Raw genomic sequence first — 18695 nt, 5'->3', positions numbered from 1 at the left:
AGACCACAATGGAAATGCTCTCTCCCCATAAAAGGCACATCGTCTAAAAGCTGTGAAATGTTCTTTTCCATGGCACTTGGTGTGCTTTGATATCTACTTAATGTATGGCCAGTGGGAAAGCTAAAGTCCACATCAAAGACCTTTTTTTGATTGAGTGGACTAACAAGATTATAGCTTTCAAATTGGGAAGAGATCAAAAGATCCAAGGAAACACTTTTAAGATAGGGCACACAGTAGGATTCATTTGGGAATAATCACAACCACTGTGCAACTACAGAACTCTGATATCTGATATTCTGTAGTTCATAGGCATAGGTTAAAATTTGGGCATAATTTTCTGGCTTTCCTAGGATAATTTGTGTTCCTTCATATTAGTTATGATATATGAGACAACCTCGTATCATACTACAACCACATTTTATTCTAGACTAAATGTAGCTGTTAAGTATTCTTAGGGCTCTCCTAATGTGTCCTGAGCTCTGTGTCAAGAATCTCATGCTTTCATCCAAGTGTGTTTTAGACTGAAAGTAGCTTCATGCCACAGTGAGACTTTTTTGATATACCTGGTTTTAAATGAAGGCCTTTGACTGAGATTTCTTGCCATGTTTTTCGGAAAGGGGGGAAGAATTCAAGGAGATCAATATGATCCTTTCTAGAAAGTGAAATCACGGCATTTATAGTTGGTGAAAGCATGGCTTCTTTGGTCTGAGTAGGGCAGTTACATAAGGAAGTTAGTCATGCTAGCAGTTACCATGAATCTAAGATCTTTGGAGGGATATCAAAATTAAGGATATGGAGCCTTTTTTTCCAGAGCCATTATCATTTCCAACACTGTCTCCAGTCAATCTGATTGCAATCCAGCTGAAGAACTTTTAAGCCAACATCACCTCATTAATGTACTCAGAAAATGCAAGACTTAAATGTTGACAAACAACACAAAACAGTGGGCTTCAGACAACAGCAAAATTACTTAGGATGGACTACGTTTGTAAATGAGAAGTGTCCCTCTGGAATATGCTCTTAAGTTCATGTTGGACTTGTTTGTTAATTTGATGTCATTTCAAATGTCAAACAACAAGGTGTTAAGGCTTAGTTAGATTGCCTTGCCTTCCTTTCCCAACTTTATCTAGGCAATTCCTGGAACTTGTATATTGCACCAGCAGTTTTTATTCTGCACTTACTTTGCCAGCATGATGCTGCAGCTGCCTATATTTGACACAGCACATAGCTAGAGAGGTGCTGAAGGACCACAAGAGATCATCCAGCCCAACTTCTTACCCCCACCCCAAAGCCACAGCTGGATTTCGGGTGACGATGCTTTCATTTTCCCCATTCTGGTAGTTCTCAAATTTATGTGCGTCAGAATCACGAGAGCTTATTAAAACCCACATTGCTTGGCCCCATCCTCAGAGTTTCTAATTCAGTAGGTATGGCACTTGCATTTCTAACAAGTTCCCAGATGTTGTTCCTAAGGGGAGCACACTTTGAGAACCTTTGCCTTTCCCAAAGTGAGGCAATGATTGAAAAAATCACCCATCTCAATTGGCACTGCACTTCTCTAGTATTTTAATAGACTAAATACTTGAGCAAATCAACAGTCTGTTTCTAGTGATCAAGATTAGAATAATGTGTTTCCAAGCCTAGAGAAAGACTCCAACATTAGCATAGCCCAAATGGTATTATGTATAGCAGGAGGTTGAACATGCCTTTGGAAAGGGGTAGACTAAATTTGCTTATGATGATGACGACGATGATGATGATGATATATTTTTGCTTCTAGGAGCTTCAGTTGCAATCTGGACTAAAGGCCAATATGGATGTCCAGGGTGGCCTAGCTATTGACATTTCAGGTGCAATGGAGTTTAGCCTGTGGTATCGTGAGTCTAAAACCCGAGTGAAAACTCGGTAAGCATATGTATAATATTCTATGCAATGAACTGCAGAGATATGCTTTTGGAATTGTTTAGCTCTCTGATTTTTCAAAAATCTGTATTTTCTATTTGTAATGACTAAACCATAGAGCAGGAAGAAACCATGGGAACTCATTCTTTCCATAGCTTCTTATGAGCCGGTTCGTTATCTAATCAACTCAGCCAACAATGGTCACACTTTTAAAGACGTCCACATACAGCATGCCCCATGGATGGGAAGTTCATTTTCTCTTAGTATTCCACGTTAGTAGTTGACAATGCTCTCAGGAAATACTGTCTTGAAGCAAACATTTTAGTTTATCCCTCTTGTTGGGATTTTAAATGTTCCCTCCTTTGCTGTCTTCAGTGGAGAAAAATTAAAAAGATGATCACTTGTGTGCAGAATCTATGTCTTAAATGGTAGGAGTCCTTAAGTTTTTCATTAGCGTTCATTTTTCTAAACAAAATGTCCTCAGCTCCTTTTGTTTTTCTAATATAGGTGTCAAATCAAATGAAAGTATTGTATTTTGAGTAAAAGGTGATAAACTGAACCAGTGTGATAATCAAAATAATGATTCTGTTTGTTGTAAAATCAAAGTAAAGAATATGGAAGTGCAATTGATTTTTACCTTTTTTGATATTTATTTATATTTTTAAGTTTATTTATTTTGAGAGAGATAGAGACAGCACAAGTGGGGGGAGAGGCAGAGAGAGAGGGGGAGACAGAGAATCCCAAGCAGGCTCCACACTGCCAACACAGAGCCCAGCGCAGGGCTTGAACTCATGAAACTGCAAGATCGTGGCACAAGCTGAAACCTAGAGTCGAACACTTAACCTACTGAGCCACCCCGGCTCCCCCCTTTTTGATATTTATGAATATGGTGGGGCAGAAGTGAGATAGGAGTGATAAAATTAAATTTTTGATTTATGTTAAACTATGGCTAAAGGAATTGAGAAAAATCAAAAGGCAGCACATTTAATGTGAAAGGTGACCCAGTGTTACTAAAAGGAACCGAAGAATGAGAAATAGAATGGGCCATCAGAGGGATCAGCGGTATAATTTAGGGCTTCCCAGTGAATTGGTCTTCTTTCTCCTTTTTCTGAAGTATTTTCTAGATAGAAGTTTCCCCAAATTTGACTGAATTGAATTCTTTGCAGAAACAAACCAACAACAGCAACACCAAAAATTATCTGGATTTTTAAAAAGGACACAGTATCCCTAAGAATTTACCAGTATCCACATTGTAGCCAATCTATTTTCAATTTTTCATTTGTTCATTTAAAAAATATCTCTTAAGCCTCTGTTGAGTGTAAGATATTAGAAGGTATGATAAGGGATTCAGGGATTTAAATGATACCACCTCTGACCTACTTTTACACTGACAACAACAGCAGCAGGGACTTTAATTTGCACAGCAAACCTTGATAGTATCCTTCTATCAAAATAGCAGGAGCATAAACTCAGATTAAATTGTGGAGTAATTTCCACAATTTCATTTAAAGTCTACAATTAAATTAGAGTGATCCTAGAGGTAAGCCTTCTGCTTCTTCATCATCATCCAAGCCATGTTCCCCAGTAAACCCAATCTGCCTACTCAGTTCTCAAAGCGATTACTGGAGCACCCACCATATTTGTCCTTCCTAGGGCACGCCTGTACGTGCCCCACTCTAGGAATCGTTTTTTGTGACACAATATTTTTTTCAAATATCTTGGCAACCATAGATATAGAGACCCTTTGGAGACAGTAAACAAATGGAATTGAAATAGCTACACAGAAGCCCGCAGAGAGATAGTTACCAAGAGCATTGTTACGAATGTCAACTGTCTTTGTGAGTTTAGACTTTGTTTTAAGCTAGCTCAGGTGTTTCTGACTTCCTGAGAGAATCACATTCCAAGCATGTTTTTACCCTGGCCCTTGGTATGCCCATAGCAAACAGTAGTACCTGATAGACACTTCATCCCCAGATCTAGAACTGAAGTCTGTGGGAGGGCTCAGGGGAAGGGCAGAACTTCACTGCCTAATCCCTGAAACTAGCCAGGCCCTGATTACCAGCAGAACTCTGACCACATTTAGGTCACACGTTAGTGAGTTCAGACCCTATGAAATTATAGCTGTTGGTCCAAATCAGTTAAATGTGATATTAATGGTGTTTGTTTGTTTGTTTTACCTAAATCTTTAGGGTGGCTCTGGCAATAACTGGCAGCATCACTGTAGACTCCTCTTTTGTGAAAGCTGGCCTGGAGATCAGCACAGAAACAGAAACAGGCCTGGAATTTATCTCCACGGTGCAGTTTTCTCAGTACCCGTTCTTAGTTTGCATGCAGATGGACAAGGATGGAGCTCCACTTAGGTAAGAGGCAGCGCTTGTGGAATGTTCTCGGGCAGTCCCCATTTGGCCAGGAACTTAACAGCCAGTTTTGAGCGTTTAGTTTCAGAAATTACAAGTAAATGATAAAAATACAGTGAAACATAAGTTTCCTTTCCATAATAAGAGAATAATTGATAAAGCTTTAAAAAAAAAAAAAGTCAGCTTCCAGGATACCAAGAAACTATAAGGACCAGTTCATTTGATTCTGGAGATAATATCGTATTCTAGTCCAGAAATAATTTATCAAGGTAACAAAGGGATTTGATTCACCATAAGAGTTGCCACGTAGTTTCAGCAAAAATAGTGGATGTGTATTTACTGTCAGTTAACTTCACAACTGTTTCCTGGACAGAAAGTGCAAAACAAAACAGCTGGCAATTATTTAGCATGGGTTAAGAGCCCAAATTAATTCATAATTTTTAGGGAATTGTACCATAGCAACTTGACCTTGTTTAAGTTTTGGCTCAAGCTTGAGAGTTTGGGATTTTGAATAAAAAAAAAAAATGCTTTCAGTAGAATTCTTAGTGTCTCAAATACTAAATATATGATTGTTCATGTAAGTTTCCTAGCACCTCTTCTACCCTATAGCATCTCATTTATACTGTGTCCTTTGACTCTTCTTTTTAAAAAAAATTTTTTTTTCAACGTTTTTTATTTATTTATTTTTGGGACAGAGAGAGACAGAGCATGAACGGGGGAGGGGCAGAGAGAGGGAGACACAGAATCAGAAACAGGCTCCAGGCTCCGAGCCATCAGCCCAGAGCCCGACGCCGGGGCTCGAACTCGTGGACCACGAGATCGTGACCTGGCTGAAGTCAGACGCTTAACCAACTGCACCACCCAGGCGCCCCATCCTTTGACTCTTCTAATGGTCATTTGTAACAGTACTGCCACATGGAAGTAGAATGCTTTGGGTCTAGTTAGCGCTGACTCCTCTGTTAGTTGTAGAGGTCACCCTGACACACGTTATTAACCATGAAGGCACTTTGTATGTTTAAAACAGCAAGCCACATCTTCTATCATCTCCTTCAATAAGCAGGCCAGAGTTGAGCACCTTCTTTATTTTACTGAAATTTCATGACCCATATAAGGAATACATAAATGATCTAAGTACAAAGATGAGTGGGTTGCATTTTTACAGATAAAAGATAGTAGATTATAATCAGAATGTTAAGCTATTGTTAACCCACACTAACTTATTTTTAGAATAAATCTCCATTAATGAATTAAAAAAAAAAAAATCAACCTTCCTGTGGTTGAAATGCAGTGACCACCAACTCAGGCTCACAGCTAACTGGTTTGGTTCCACATTCCACTTGGCCCAGAGCTCAAGGAATGTTATGCCTGTCAGCATTCTCAGCCTAAATCCAGTTGGACTAGCTCCCAAGGTGGGGCTCCTGGAATGATGGGTGGGAGACATAGCAAGGTCTGCAGAGCTTAACGGCATCTCCAGAAAGCTGAGAAGAATTTGGACCTTCATTCTAGAAAAATGTGTGGCAGGGCTCCTATATTCCAGGAATCTACAGTTTGTCTATTGGTATAGAAAGACATGGGAAGAAAAAATCACCCCATTCGTGGGAACGGAAACTGGTAGTCTTTGGCACTCCCATCCTTTCTCAGATTGCTTTGAAACAGAAGCTTCAAGTCTACACTCAATAATTTGCCTCTGAGGAGTGTGGGGTAACTTGAATATGTGTATAATTTTGTTATTGTTGCTGTCGTCATGCAGGCAATTTGAGACCAAGTATGAAAGACTGTCCACAGGCAGAGGTTACGTCTCTCGGAGAAGAAAAGAAAGCCTCATAGCAGGATCTGAATTCCCTCTCCACCAAGAGAACTCGGAGATGTGCAAGGTGGTGTTTGCTCCTGAGCCAGCAAGTACTTCTAGCGGTTGGTTCTGAAACTGATTGGTGATGTTTCACTTGAATCTGTCTTCCCAGAAGGGATACCATGTGACATGCCTGTGTACTTGCTCTCTGAGAGCACAGTGTTTACATGTTTACCTGTATTTAAGATTTTTGTAAAAAGCTATGAAAAGCCTCCAATGATTAAATGTGGGCCTATTCGGTATGCTCCCTATAGTGTCATTCTGAGCCAACATACGTGACACTTCCGGCAACATTCCCAGTTTTCTTGTCCCTCCATCAAATCCTGTTTGGTGCGGTGGGAAGAGGGCTGTCCTGAGAAGAAACGATTGTTTATAAAACACATGACAAAGCACGCATATGCTCGGGAGAACCCAATTTTGTTTTAACAATTTTCAATCAGTGTGTATAAAAACCTTGACAGGACCTTAAGCATGGCTCCTTTCTACCAAATGTGTTGCCCAATCAGAAAACTAAAACAAAAACGAACAAAACACCAGACCTTTTTCTTTTTTTCTTTTTTGAGGGAAAGTGGGGGGGGGGGAGGGGATATGACTTTCTAAACACTTTGGTCACAGCTTCAAGAGTGAATATTTATCTCTTTTGTTGTTAGTTTTACTAAGTATTGAGGTAGAAGGCACACAGATTTAGAACATACATTATCTTTCTGCGGACCATAAAGTCAGACTGCTAGAAGAAAGCCATTTAGTTCTCTGACTTCTGCCCTGCAAAAATACTGGACTTAGCACATAAGAGTTGGAAATACTAATTTCAGAAACTCCATTTGATTTTACTTGTGCTGTCTCTTTGAGACTGTCATGTGGTACAGTGTCCTTTATAAGGGACATCTTAATCTAGTCATTATTTTATCTTTCATTCAACTGTTTTGTGGTGAAAGTTCTAGTCTGTTTGAATACAATCTGTACAAAAACCAGAATGGCCAAAAGACTTTAACACTGCTTTTAGAAACGGATGGATTTGGACTTCTAAAATATGAGATCAAGAAAATATTGTCTTTATCTGTACAAATTGAAAGAGCCATGTTAAACATCTTTAAATATCTGTTAATAAAAACAGATATATGTGTTGATAGTGATAAACTCAAAACAGATAATAGTGCTCGTTTGCCCATTATACACACACACACACACACACACACACCATGGACGTTTAGCTAGCCCATCACTGGTTGTAAATTTTAAATGACGTATGGTGAAATAAACATATGGAAATCCTATTGAACTGCTTTTGTCTTCCATTACTTTGGACACCATATTTCTCTGTTTCTGCCACTTTCTGAGCGCAGACACATATGCAGCTAAGCTTCTGCCACTCTATAGAGCAGGCCAGATTCTCCAATAGGAGGTCAGAGCCCTTTGGAAAATGAGCCTCTGAGAATAGCCACAGTCAGAACCTGTTGAAAACAAGCTCTAACTGCAGTTTTCATAAGGCTCAGGGCCAGCACTTTCATTGTTATGTTACTGAGAAGAGAAACAGGAATCAAAACCTGGAGGGGGGGTAGTGTATCACTGGTGGTGGCATTGGTCTTGGAAGGAGTACTCTGTAAAGATACGCATGCTACAGCAAAAGCAAATTGATCTAGAGCACTAAGTTAGAGAAAGATGTCACGGACATCTCAGGAAGGAACCTCAGCCATGTGATGCTTAATGAACTACAATTGCTTCTGTAAAATGTAAAACAATAATTCACTCAAGAGTGATGACTGTGGTGTTCTGGACATTAGAGTTATAGGACTTCCCAACTGCTTGTTTGCCGGGCCGAGTCAAACGCTGCTGCCCATTTGGAGAATGGATAGTACTTAGCAACTCTAACTTGCTCCAAAGAAACAAGAAACCTGAAGCATAGAACAAACACTACCTCCTGTCTGGATGAAAAGGTAGAAATTTAAGAGGGATGGAGTGATAGTCCACATTTTGGAATGATGTATTGGAGCCAGAAATGTAACCATAAGCCTCACTTGTAGTCTCTGACTTCACTGCTTCAAACACCAGTGTCCGTAGCTCTGTCCCCTGCAAAGATGTCTTCCTGGGAAGGTGCCGTAGCTTCTTCCTGTATACCTTAGAGATTTAAGCTGACGGCTTTGCTTCCGTGAAGTGCTGCCATTCCCGTATCTCATTAGAGTATTGCCCTCGACAGGTTGCTCCCTGCCTCTCTGAACCTGACCATCGTGAAAAATAATTTTAAAGCTAACACTTCTTCAGTGCTTGTTATGTAGCAGGTATTGTAAGCATTGTATATATGTTAAATTATTTAATTGTCACAATAGCTATATTTAATAGGGAGCATTATTACTTCCATATTACAGATCAGCACTGTCCAATAGAAACAGAATGTGGGAGCGCCTGGGTGGCTCAGTTGGTTGAGCATCCGACTCTTGCTTTCGGCTCAGGTCATGATCCCGGGATGGTGGGATCCAGTCCCGCGGCGAGCGCCACACTGAGTGTGGAGCCTGCTTAAGATTCTCCCCCTCTTTATCTCTCTCCCCCTCTATCCCTCTCCTCCCACCTAAAATAAAATTTAAAAAAAGAAACATAATGTAAACCACATAAACAATTTTAAATTTCTAGTAGTGACTTAAAAAAAATAAACAGAAACGAGTGAAATGAATTTTAATAATATATTTTAACCCAATATATGCAAAGTATTATATCAACATGTAAGAAATATAAAAAATATTAATGGGATGTTTTGGGGGAGGAGGATTAGATCTTTGAAACGTGGTATATAATTAGCATACACTGCACACCACATCTCAGTTTGGATTAGCCACATTTCAAATGCTTAATAGCCGCATGTGGCTAGTTGTCACTGAATTGGAGAGTACAATTATAGATGGAGAAACTGGAACACAGAAGACATTTAAGTTCTGCCACAGAAGACATTTTCTTGGCCAGAAAATGGTAAAACTAGGATTCAAATACAAGTGGTCTTTCCCAGAATCTGCTCTCTGAATTCACTATATTTTCCAGATCATTTCGGTTTTGAAAATTTGCTGCTTAAAGAAGACAGACAGCAGTTATGAAAATGACAAACCTGGAACAGCAGCTACAAGGCTTTAAGCTGTATTACAAAGTTTTGAGTCTCAGTGCCCTTCTCTATGATTCTTGCGTCTTTTTCTCCGATATTACCCGAAGTTCTTGTCCACTCATAGACCTCTATTTGTTTCTTTGCAAGTATGCCTTTCTCCATGAAGAGTATTACAGTTTTAGCTCTAAATTTAGGTATTTGATCCATTTTGAGTTTATTTGTGTATATTGTGGGCAGTAAGGGGTCCAAATTTATTCCTTTGTATATGGATATCCAATTATCCCAGCAGCATTTGTTGGAAGATGATTCTTTCCCATTGAGTTGTTTTAGCACTCTTGCTTAAATTTGATTGACTATATATAACGGGTCATTTCTAGATTGTCAATTTTATTCCATTAATCTACATACCTACCTTTATGCCAGTACCACACTTGATTACTGTTGCTTTGTAGTATGCTATGAAATTAGGAAATGTGAGTTCATCTACTTTGTTCTTTTTCAACATTGTTTTGGCTATAGTGAGTTCCTTGGGTTTCCATATGGATTTTAGGATCAATTTGTCAATTTCTACAGAGCTAGCTAGGAATCTGATAGGGATTGTGTTGAACCTATGTATCAGTTTTAGGAATATTGTCATTTTAATGTTAAATCTCCTGATGCATAAACATGGGGCATCTTTCTACTTCAATCTTTAATTTCTTTCAACAATGTTTCATAATTTTCAGGGTATAAGTTTTGCACTTTTGTTAAATTTATTCCACATGTTTTATTATTTTTATGCTATTGTAAATGAAATTGTTTTCTTTCATTTTTGGATTGTTCATTACAGGTGTACATAAATACAGTCGATTTTTGTACACTGATCGTGAATCCTGCAACCTTGTTGAACTTACTAGTTCTTTTTTAAAAATTTTTAATGTTTATTTAATTTTGAGAGAGAGAGAGAGAGAGAGAGAGTGAGAGAGAGTGAGAGCCCACGCAAGCAGGAGAGGGGCAGAGAGAGAGGGAGACACAGAATCCGAAGCAGGCTCCAGGCTCTGAGCTGTCAGCAAGAGCCCACACGGGGCTCGAACTCAGGAACCACAAGATCATGCATGACCTGAGCTGAAGTTGGACACTTAACTGACTGGGCCACCCAGGCACCGCTGAACTAACCAGTTCTAATATTTTTTTGGTAGTTACCTAGGATTTTCTATGTAAAACATCATGCCATCTGTAAATAGAGATTGATTTATTTCTTCCTTTCCAATCTGAATTTCTTTAATTTCATTTTCTTGCCAGATCGTCCTGGCTAGAACCTCCAGGACAGTGCTGAATAGGAGTGGTGAGAGTGGTCATAGCCAAGATGACAGTGCTGGTGAAGATGGTGTTGGGGAGTAATAGCAGTAACTCCCCTTCATGACCACAGAACATAAAAGGAAGGCTCAAATTAATTGGGAATGGCTCTAGTTCTAAGTAATTGTAGTTGAAAATTCATAAAGTCTTATTTGAAAGCTTAAACACTTAAGTAATCCAAATGCCCTCCCTAATGAAATACAGGGATGGGGAAAGCAGAACTTGAAGTGTCTCTCCTGGCATTAAGAATCTTAGATGGGGCGCCTGGGTGGCGCAGTCGGTTAAACGTCTGACTTCAGCCAGGTCATGATCTCGCGGTCCGTGAGTTCGAGCCCCGCCTCGGGCTCTGGGCTGATGGCTCAGAGCCTGGAGCCTGTTTCCGATTCTGTGTCTCCCTCTCTCTCTGCCCCTCCCCCGTTCATGCTCTGTCTCTCTCTGTCCCAAAAATAAATAAACGTTGAAAAAAAAATTAAAAAAAAAAAGAATCTTAGAGATTCAGAAGCTTCACTTCTCTTTAATTGAAGCTTCACTGCTCTTCATCATTTTGGTGGTTAACTGAAAGGCAGTGGGTGTGGCAGAGAGGGAGACAGGGAGGCCTGGTTTGGAATTCTAATTCCACTGCCTACTGCTTGAATGACATTGGGTATGTGACTCAGTTGTCATCTCTAATATAGGTATGATAATCTACGTTTCACTGGGTTATTTTAAGTTGAGACAGGACATGTTAAAGTACAGTGCCAAGTATACAGAGCATTTGATAAATGTTTTTTTTTTTTTTACTATCATTAATGTTGTTTTTAATATTAGAGCTGTAGTGAACAAGTTCTTATTTATCAACAATCAGCTTTGATCTTATTTAATAGCAAAGAAGTTGGTTTGTTCTACCTTGCAACTAGTTGGAGAGCACAGTGGTTCTCTGTCAGGGCTTAGTGCAATGTGGTTTGGGTAGCTAAACCTCTTGTATGCAGCATCTGGGAAGTGGGAAGCAGGGCAGTATAGCAGTGAAGGCGATTTGGAGTGAGATACTCCAGCACATCTGAAATCTCACCTTGTCCACACACGTCTGCTTTATAAACCTCCAAGCTTCTCAGTTTCCTCATCTGTAAAATGAGCAGCCCCTCATAGGTCATTGTGAGGTTGAAATAAGGTAATGGGCCAGTGCCTGGCACATAGCATGCACTAAGTATTTGCTAATATTAACTTTTAATATGTGGTCCTATAGAACTCCTCAATTAAGCAACATTTTATATTCTGACTCATGGAGTGAATCTGTTTTCTGCATTTTCACTCGTGGGCATCATGGATTTTAGGAAGATCACCAGGTTTGCTTATTTGCTTATCGTGAAAATACTAGTTTCACATTATAAAAATCATTTGCATATTTTGTAACAACACGACTTTCACCCATTTCTCCACATTCCAGATTTCATTGATCCTTTCTTTACCAAATTGGTTTGCTTTTGGTCTCTGGGACTGTGATAATTACCAAGAGGAAAGAGTAAGTATTTTCATGAGGAAGCAAGGAATGAATCTAAAATCTAGACATAAAATAAGCGAGTTCCAGTAGAGTTTTGGGGGACAATAGTAAGAGGACTCCACATCATAAGTGAAATGGATAGCATTTTGAGAGGGAAGAAAACACCAGAAGAAGACTGCATCCCACCTCAGTTCTCATCCTTCTTCAGGACTGGAACAGAATGTCCTGCGTCTAATCTTCAACCAATTCTTACTCGCCATCCCCCTCACTGTCAGATTCTCTTTCTTTGTCAGGGACCCTGTAGAAAGAGGGTCACTGTGTGAAACAGATGGCACATCCAAACTGGGTAAGTTCAGAAGAGCTCAGTAAATGTCATAAAGGTATGAGCAGGTTAGAGGGAAGCCAACAAGAGACGGTGCATCCTGAGGCTCACAACCACAGGAAGCCTGAAAGGTCAAGGGAGAGAGTACTCACTGGAATCTAGAGAACATAAACTATGTGGAGCTATGACGTTGAATTAAAGAGCACAAGCAGCCCTCACCACATCCTCTGGAGGGAGCAGGGAAACAAACACCATACCTTGCTTTCTTTTCTCCCTCCAATCTCCTGTCTGTGGTACCCACTGGCTAGTAGCAACCAGAAGCCAGAGGCAAGAATGCCTATTGATCCAGACTATCTATAAAGGTGGGAAGGGTAGATAGAGGTTTGGAAGGGAAAATGGAAAGCCCAAGCTTATATGAGTCTTTCCAATTTATCAGTTGATTTAATCAGTCATCTTATACAACATGGTGGGTCTATTAGGAATAAGAAATGTACTAGGTTAAAAAAATTAAAATAAAATAGATTCCTTCACCTCAAGAAAATCAGTGAAGTGAGGTAAGCCATACAGCTAAAAATAATTTTAGCACAATGGTATAAATGTTGTAAAAAAAAATGGGTTCAAAATCCAAAGAGAGCATAAAAGGAAGAAAGATAAAGAAAACATCAAGGAGGTAAAATTCGAGCTAGTTTACCTGACTTCTTTACCTCTGTCCCAGCTGCTGTCAACCAAAATTGGCCTCTTCCTTTGGCTGTGGATCAGATTCCTTTACAATCCATGATACCTACAACCCCAAAGTGAAGTATGTTCTGTGTACCTTCAGCTTGAGTGCACAGATAAACGATTCTCACTTTCAGAGAACTTACTATACAATTGCATTTTCTACTTTATTAGAGTATAAAAGAATATAAAAATTTAGATCAATAAAAAGCCCATCATTGGTGGTACATTATTAGTTCACCATTTACCTACCATCAGGGGATTACAGTTAATCTAGAATGAATTTGTAATCATTTGCTACCCTCCTATTAATAAAAGTTTAATTTATTCACAGTTGACTTGGAACATCACATAAACCTGTAAGCTATTTTTATCCTTCTATTTTTACTAGAAAGATTCCTGCCATAATCTTCTAGGATTACATGTAAAAGTTTGTTCTCTGTTGACCATGTGTTTGTCTTCTTTGGAAAAATGTCTACTCAGGTCCTCTGTCCATTTTTAAATTGGATAATTTGGGGTTCTTTTAGTGTTGAGTTGTATAAGCTCTTTATATATTTTGGATATTAACTCCTTAGTGGATATGTCATTTCCAAATATCTTCTCCCATTCAGTAGGTTACCTTGTCATTTTGTTGACGGTCTCCTTCACTGCTCAAATGAAAAGATGCTTAACAACCCTAATCATCAGGGAAGTACAAGTCAAATCCACAATGAGATATCACTTTACACCTGTCAGAATGGCTTGAATAAAAAAGACAAGACATAACAAGTGTTGGTGAGGATGTGGAGAAAAAAGAACCCTGTGCACTGTTGGTGGGGATGCAAATTGGCACAGCCACTGTGGAAAACAGTATGGAAGTTCCTCAAAAAATTAAAAATAGAATTACCATATGATCCAGTAATTCCACTACTGGGAATCTCCCCAAAGAAAATGAAAACACTAATGTGAAAAGATACACGCACCTCTATGTTTATTGTGGCATTAGTTACAATAGCCAAGCTATGGAAGTAACCCAAGTATCCATGGATAGATGAATGGATAAAGGAGATGTATACATACAATGGACTATTACTGAGGCATAAAAAAGAATGAGATCTTGCCATTTGCAACCACATAGATGGACCTAGAGAGTATAATGCTAAACAAAATAAGTCAGAGAAAGACAAATACCATGTGATTTCACTCATATGTGGAATTTAAGAAACCAAATAAATGAACAAAGAAAAAAGAGACAAACGAAAAAACAGACTTTAAATACAGAGAACAAACTGGTGGTTACCAGAGGGGTGGTGGGTGTGGAGGATGGATGAAATTGGCAAAGGGGATTAGGAGTTCACTTATCATAATGAGCATTGAGTAATGTATAGAATTGTTAAATCAATATATTGTACACCTGAAGCTAATATGACACTGTATATTATCTATACTGCAATAAAAAATCTTGGACGTATTCTCTCCAGAATAGGTTTTAGGTTTAAATACCTGATTCCTGGCAGTAACTCTTTGACATTGGCCATAGCAACTTCTTTCTAGATATGTCTCCTGAGGCAAGAGAAACAAAGCAAAAATAAATATTGAGACTACTCAAAAGAAAAAGCTTCTGCACAGTGAAGGAAACAATCAACAAAACTAAAAGGCAACCTGTGGAATGGAAGAAGATATTTTCAAATGACACATCTGATAAAGTGTTAGTATCCAAAATATATTTTAAAAAAACTAATAAAACTCAATACACAAAAAATGAATAATCCAATGAAAAATAGGCAAAAGACATGAATGGACATTTTTCCAAAGAAGACACACAGATGGACAACAGACACATCAAAAGAAGCTCAACATCACTTATTATCATGGATATGCAAATCAAAACTACAATGATATATATATATATATATATATATGACCTCAAATATATCAAAACTACAATGATATATATATATATATATATCCCTATATATATATATCCCTATATATATATATCCCTATATATATATATCCCTATATATATATACCCCTATATAGATATCCCTATATATATATATATCCCTATATATATAGATATCCCTATATATATATATCCCTATATATATATATCCATATATCCATATATATATCCATATATGTGTGTGTGTGTGTGTATATATATATATATATATATCACCTCACACCTGTCAGAATGGCTAAAATCAACAACACAAGAAACAACAAGTGTTGGTGAGGAGGTGGAGTAGGGGGAACCATCTTGCACTGTTAGTGGGAATGCAAACAGGTGCAGCCACTCTGGAAAAGTGTGGAGTTTTCTCAAAAAGTTAGAAATAGAACTACCCTAGGATCCAGCAATCACACTACTACTTATTTACCTAAAGAACACAAAAATATTAATTGAAAGGGATAGATGCACCCTGAAGCTTATAGCAGTATTATCTACAATAACCAAATTATGGAAACAGCCCAAGGGTCTATCGATTGATGAATGGATAAAGAAGTGGTATGTATCTATATAATGGAATATTACTCAGCCATAAAAAAGAATAAAATCTTGCCATTTGCAATGACATGGATGGAACTAGAGAGTATTATGCTAAGCAAAATAAGTCAAAAAAGGAAAATATCGTATGATTTCAGTCACATAGAATTTAAGAAAGAAAACAAATGAACAAAGGTGGGAAAGAGAAAGAGAGAGAACCAAACCAAGAAAAAGATTCTTAACTATAAAGAACAAAATGATGGTTACCAGAAAGGAATGGCGGTGGGGGGAAGGAGTTAAATAAGTGATGGGGATTGAGGAATGCACTTGTACTACACTTGATCTTAGCCAAAAGGCTGAGAAGCGATAAGGGGTGCACTTGTGATGAGCATCAGGTGTTGTATAAAAGTGTTGAATCACTATATTGTACACCTGAAATTAACAGTACACTGTATGTTAGATAAATTTAAATAAAATAAAATAATTTAAATTAATTTAAATAAAAATTAAAAAAAATTACCTGATTCCTTTTGTTACTGAAAGTGAGTCACTTCCATTCTGTTTTAGGTTTCCTATCCTCACTTTTAAATTAAATAAAATTAACTTGAAAATTAAATAAAAACATTTTCAGAGAGAGAGAGAGAGAGCAGGGGAAGGGCAGAGAGAGAGAGAGAGGGAGACACAGAATCTGAAGCAGGCTTCAGGCTCTGAGCTGTCAGCACAGAGCCTGACGTGGGGCTCCAACTCATGAACCATGAGATCATGACCTGAGCCAAAGTTGGACACTCAACTGACTGAGCCACCCAGGTGCCCCTCCCCACTTTTTTTTGTTTTTAAATATGTCTTCCACTCAGTTTTCCTGAAGATAAACCATGTAACCACAGTCATGGAGTAAGATGTGTGAGATGAATCTTTCAAATTATTGAGCTATAAAGAGATGCTTAGCAGTGATGTTCTGAAGTATTTCTCAGGAAAGAAGACATTAGCTCTTTAATGAAATCCTAGAGGGCCATGCTGAATACAAAGCATTTATTGGGAGTAGACAATTTCTAAAAATTAACGAATTTATGCCTAACCAAAGTCTCCCTCTCTCCCTTTATTACTTATCAAACATTTTAGGTTAGGTGCACTTGTTAGGTGTCATACACGGTTCTAGGCACTTCACAGGTATCCAATCATTTCATTCTTATACCAACCCTATAAGGTAGGAACTATTACTATATACCCTTGGTATATGGAGCACGGAGAGATACAGCGACTTGTCCAAGATCTTCACAGATGGTGAAGAGCGGAGCCAGGATTTAACCTAGGGAAGCCTCCTTCTAGAGTTCAAGCATGTATCTACTGTACTCTGGACCTAACCAGGGTCCAGTCTGAGTCCCTAAGCCTGGAAATCCATTCACTCTCCACACTTAGGTTCAACATTTCATTGGGGCCTCATAGGCACTGCTCTTCTTGAACAACACACTTCCTTTTCCTGCAGCATGCACGCCCTGAGCACATCAACATTCAACTGTTTCAGTTCCTCTGCTCTCATCTGTCCCCCTGCTTTCTGCCCAAAGGGATCTTAGCAAGCCCAGCTCCCATCACATTTCCTGGGCATGGCAGCTTCCAGCTGCCAAGACACCTGCTTCCCAGGTATGCTTATTACACTTAGCACCTACTTGGGAATTAATCGTACCAACTTGGGGGACTGCCTTTCTGCATTGTGTCGTGTTATTAACAAATTACTTTCGTTATGTAAATATCTTATTTTCCCAAATAGGGTAAGAGCTTCTCAAGCTCAGGGCTACGTATACCGTCCTTAGAATCCTCCATGCAGTGCATGATGTTCAGTAACTACTGAGCTGTTCCCTATGGATGTCACTGCATTTGTACCTTTCAGGATGGCCAAAGAGCCATTTGAAGCAGACAGATTTCAGTCAGATCCTCTGAAACAAGTCATTTTACTCCCCTTTAATGATCCAGTATTCTTACACTCCCCTCAAAATAAAATAAAATAAAAATGCAAAAAAAAGTAATTTTGCCAAAAAGTAAAGAAAGTAAATTAATTTTGCCAAAAAGTAAAGAAAGCAGTATTTCTTAAGCACTGTCTTTTTTAAATGCTCACAAAGACCCTGATGCAGACATCTGTTATCTCTGTTAGAAAAAAAAATCATTGAGAAAAATGAGGATCAAAATGAGATTTACTGGGGGCTAGTATGCCAACATGATGGTTCAAGAGCAGGGTTCTCTACTCAGGGACAGCAAACTTCTTGCTTCCTTCCAAGGGGTCAGCCTGTGGTCATCAGTCAACTGTGGTTCAGAGCAGTGGTTCCCAAAACTGTGTGCATGAGAGTCATCTGGAGGGCTTCTGAAAACACAGATGCTGTCTGCCACCAACCCCCCTCCCACTCCCACCCCCATTGCAGATTCAACTATTGGCCTGAGGTAGGCCGAGGATTTGCATTGAAAACAGATAATGTTTCCTAGGTGGCATTTCCTAGTTGAAGCCCTTGCTGTTGGTATGAGCACTGCACTTTTAGATTCTTGCTCCTAGAGAAGGAGGAAGACACTTCATATCCTAGTAAGACCATGGATCTCTCCTAACATTTGTAAATTGGGGTGGGGGGAGTGGGAGCTGGGAGGGACGGTGAGAAAGTAAGTCTGTGGTTTCAGCAAATCATTAGGAGCCTCTCACCCCTCCGTCTTTAGGATAATTAAAAAAAAATTTTTAACGTTTATTTATTATTGAGAGACAGAGACAGAGCATTAGCATGGGAGGGGCAGAGAGAGAGGGAAACAGAATCTGAAGCAGGCTCCAGGCTCTGAGCTGTCAGCACAGAGCCTGATGCAGGGCTCGAACTCACGAGCTGTGAGATCATGACCTGAGCTGAAGTCAGATGCCTAACCAACTCAGCCACCCAGGCACCCCTTTAGGATAATTTTATTTATTTATTTATTTATTTACTTATTTACTTATTATTTATTAATTTAACGTTTATTTATTTATGAGAGAGAGAGAGAGAGAGATTGCGAGCAGGGGAGGGGCAGAGAGGGAGACACAGAATCTGCAGCAGGCTCCAGGCTCTGAGCTGTCAGCACAGAGCCTGACTCAGGGCTCCAACTCACAAACCTGTGAGATCATGACCTGAGCTGAAGTTGGACACTTAACCAACTGAGCCACCCAGGCGCCCCTAGGATA

The 18695-nt window shown here is 39.0% G+C and overlaps 1 protein-coding gene across 1 annotated transcript in view; it reads left to right on the top strand.

Annotated features, from left to right (window-relative positions):
* Nucleotides 1–6634, top strand: part of MTTP (microsomal triglyceride transfer protein) — a 59218-nt gene extending 52584 nt beyond the window's left edge. Inside the window, exons 16-18 of the mRNA XM_047855754.1 lie at nucleotides 1781–1905; nucleotides 4092–4262; nucleotides 6010–6634. Coding sequence (XP_047711710.1) covers nucleotides 1781–1905; nucleotides 4092–4262; nucleotides 6010–6181 — 468 coding nt within the window. The 3' untranslated portion in view covers nucleotides 6182–6634. The remainder of the gene's footprint in view (nucleotides 1–1780; nucleotides 1906–4091; nucleotides 4263–6009) is intronic.
* The last annotated feature ends 12061 nt before the right edge of the window (nucleotides 6635–18695 follow it).

Source organism: Prionailurus viverrinus, chromosome B1, assembly GCF_022837055.1.
Source record: "Prionailurus viverrinus isolate Anna chromosome B1, UM_Priviv_1.0, whole genome shotgun sequence".
NCBI lineage: Eukaryota > Metazoa > Chordata > Mammalia > Carnivora > Felidae > Prionailurus > Prionailurus viverrinus.
Note: the sequence above shows the minus strand (reverse complement) of the source record. Positions and strands in the feature narration are given on the sequence as shown.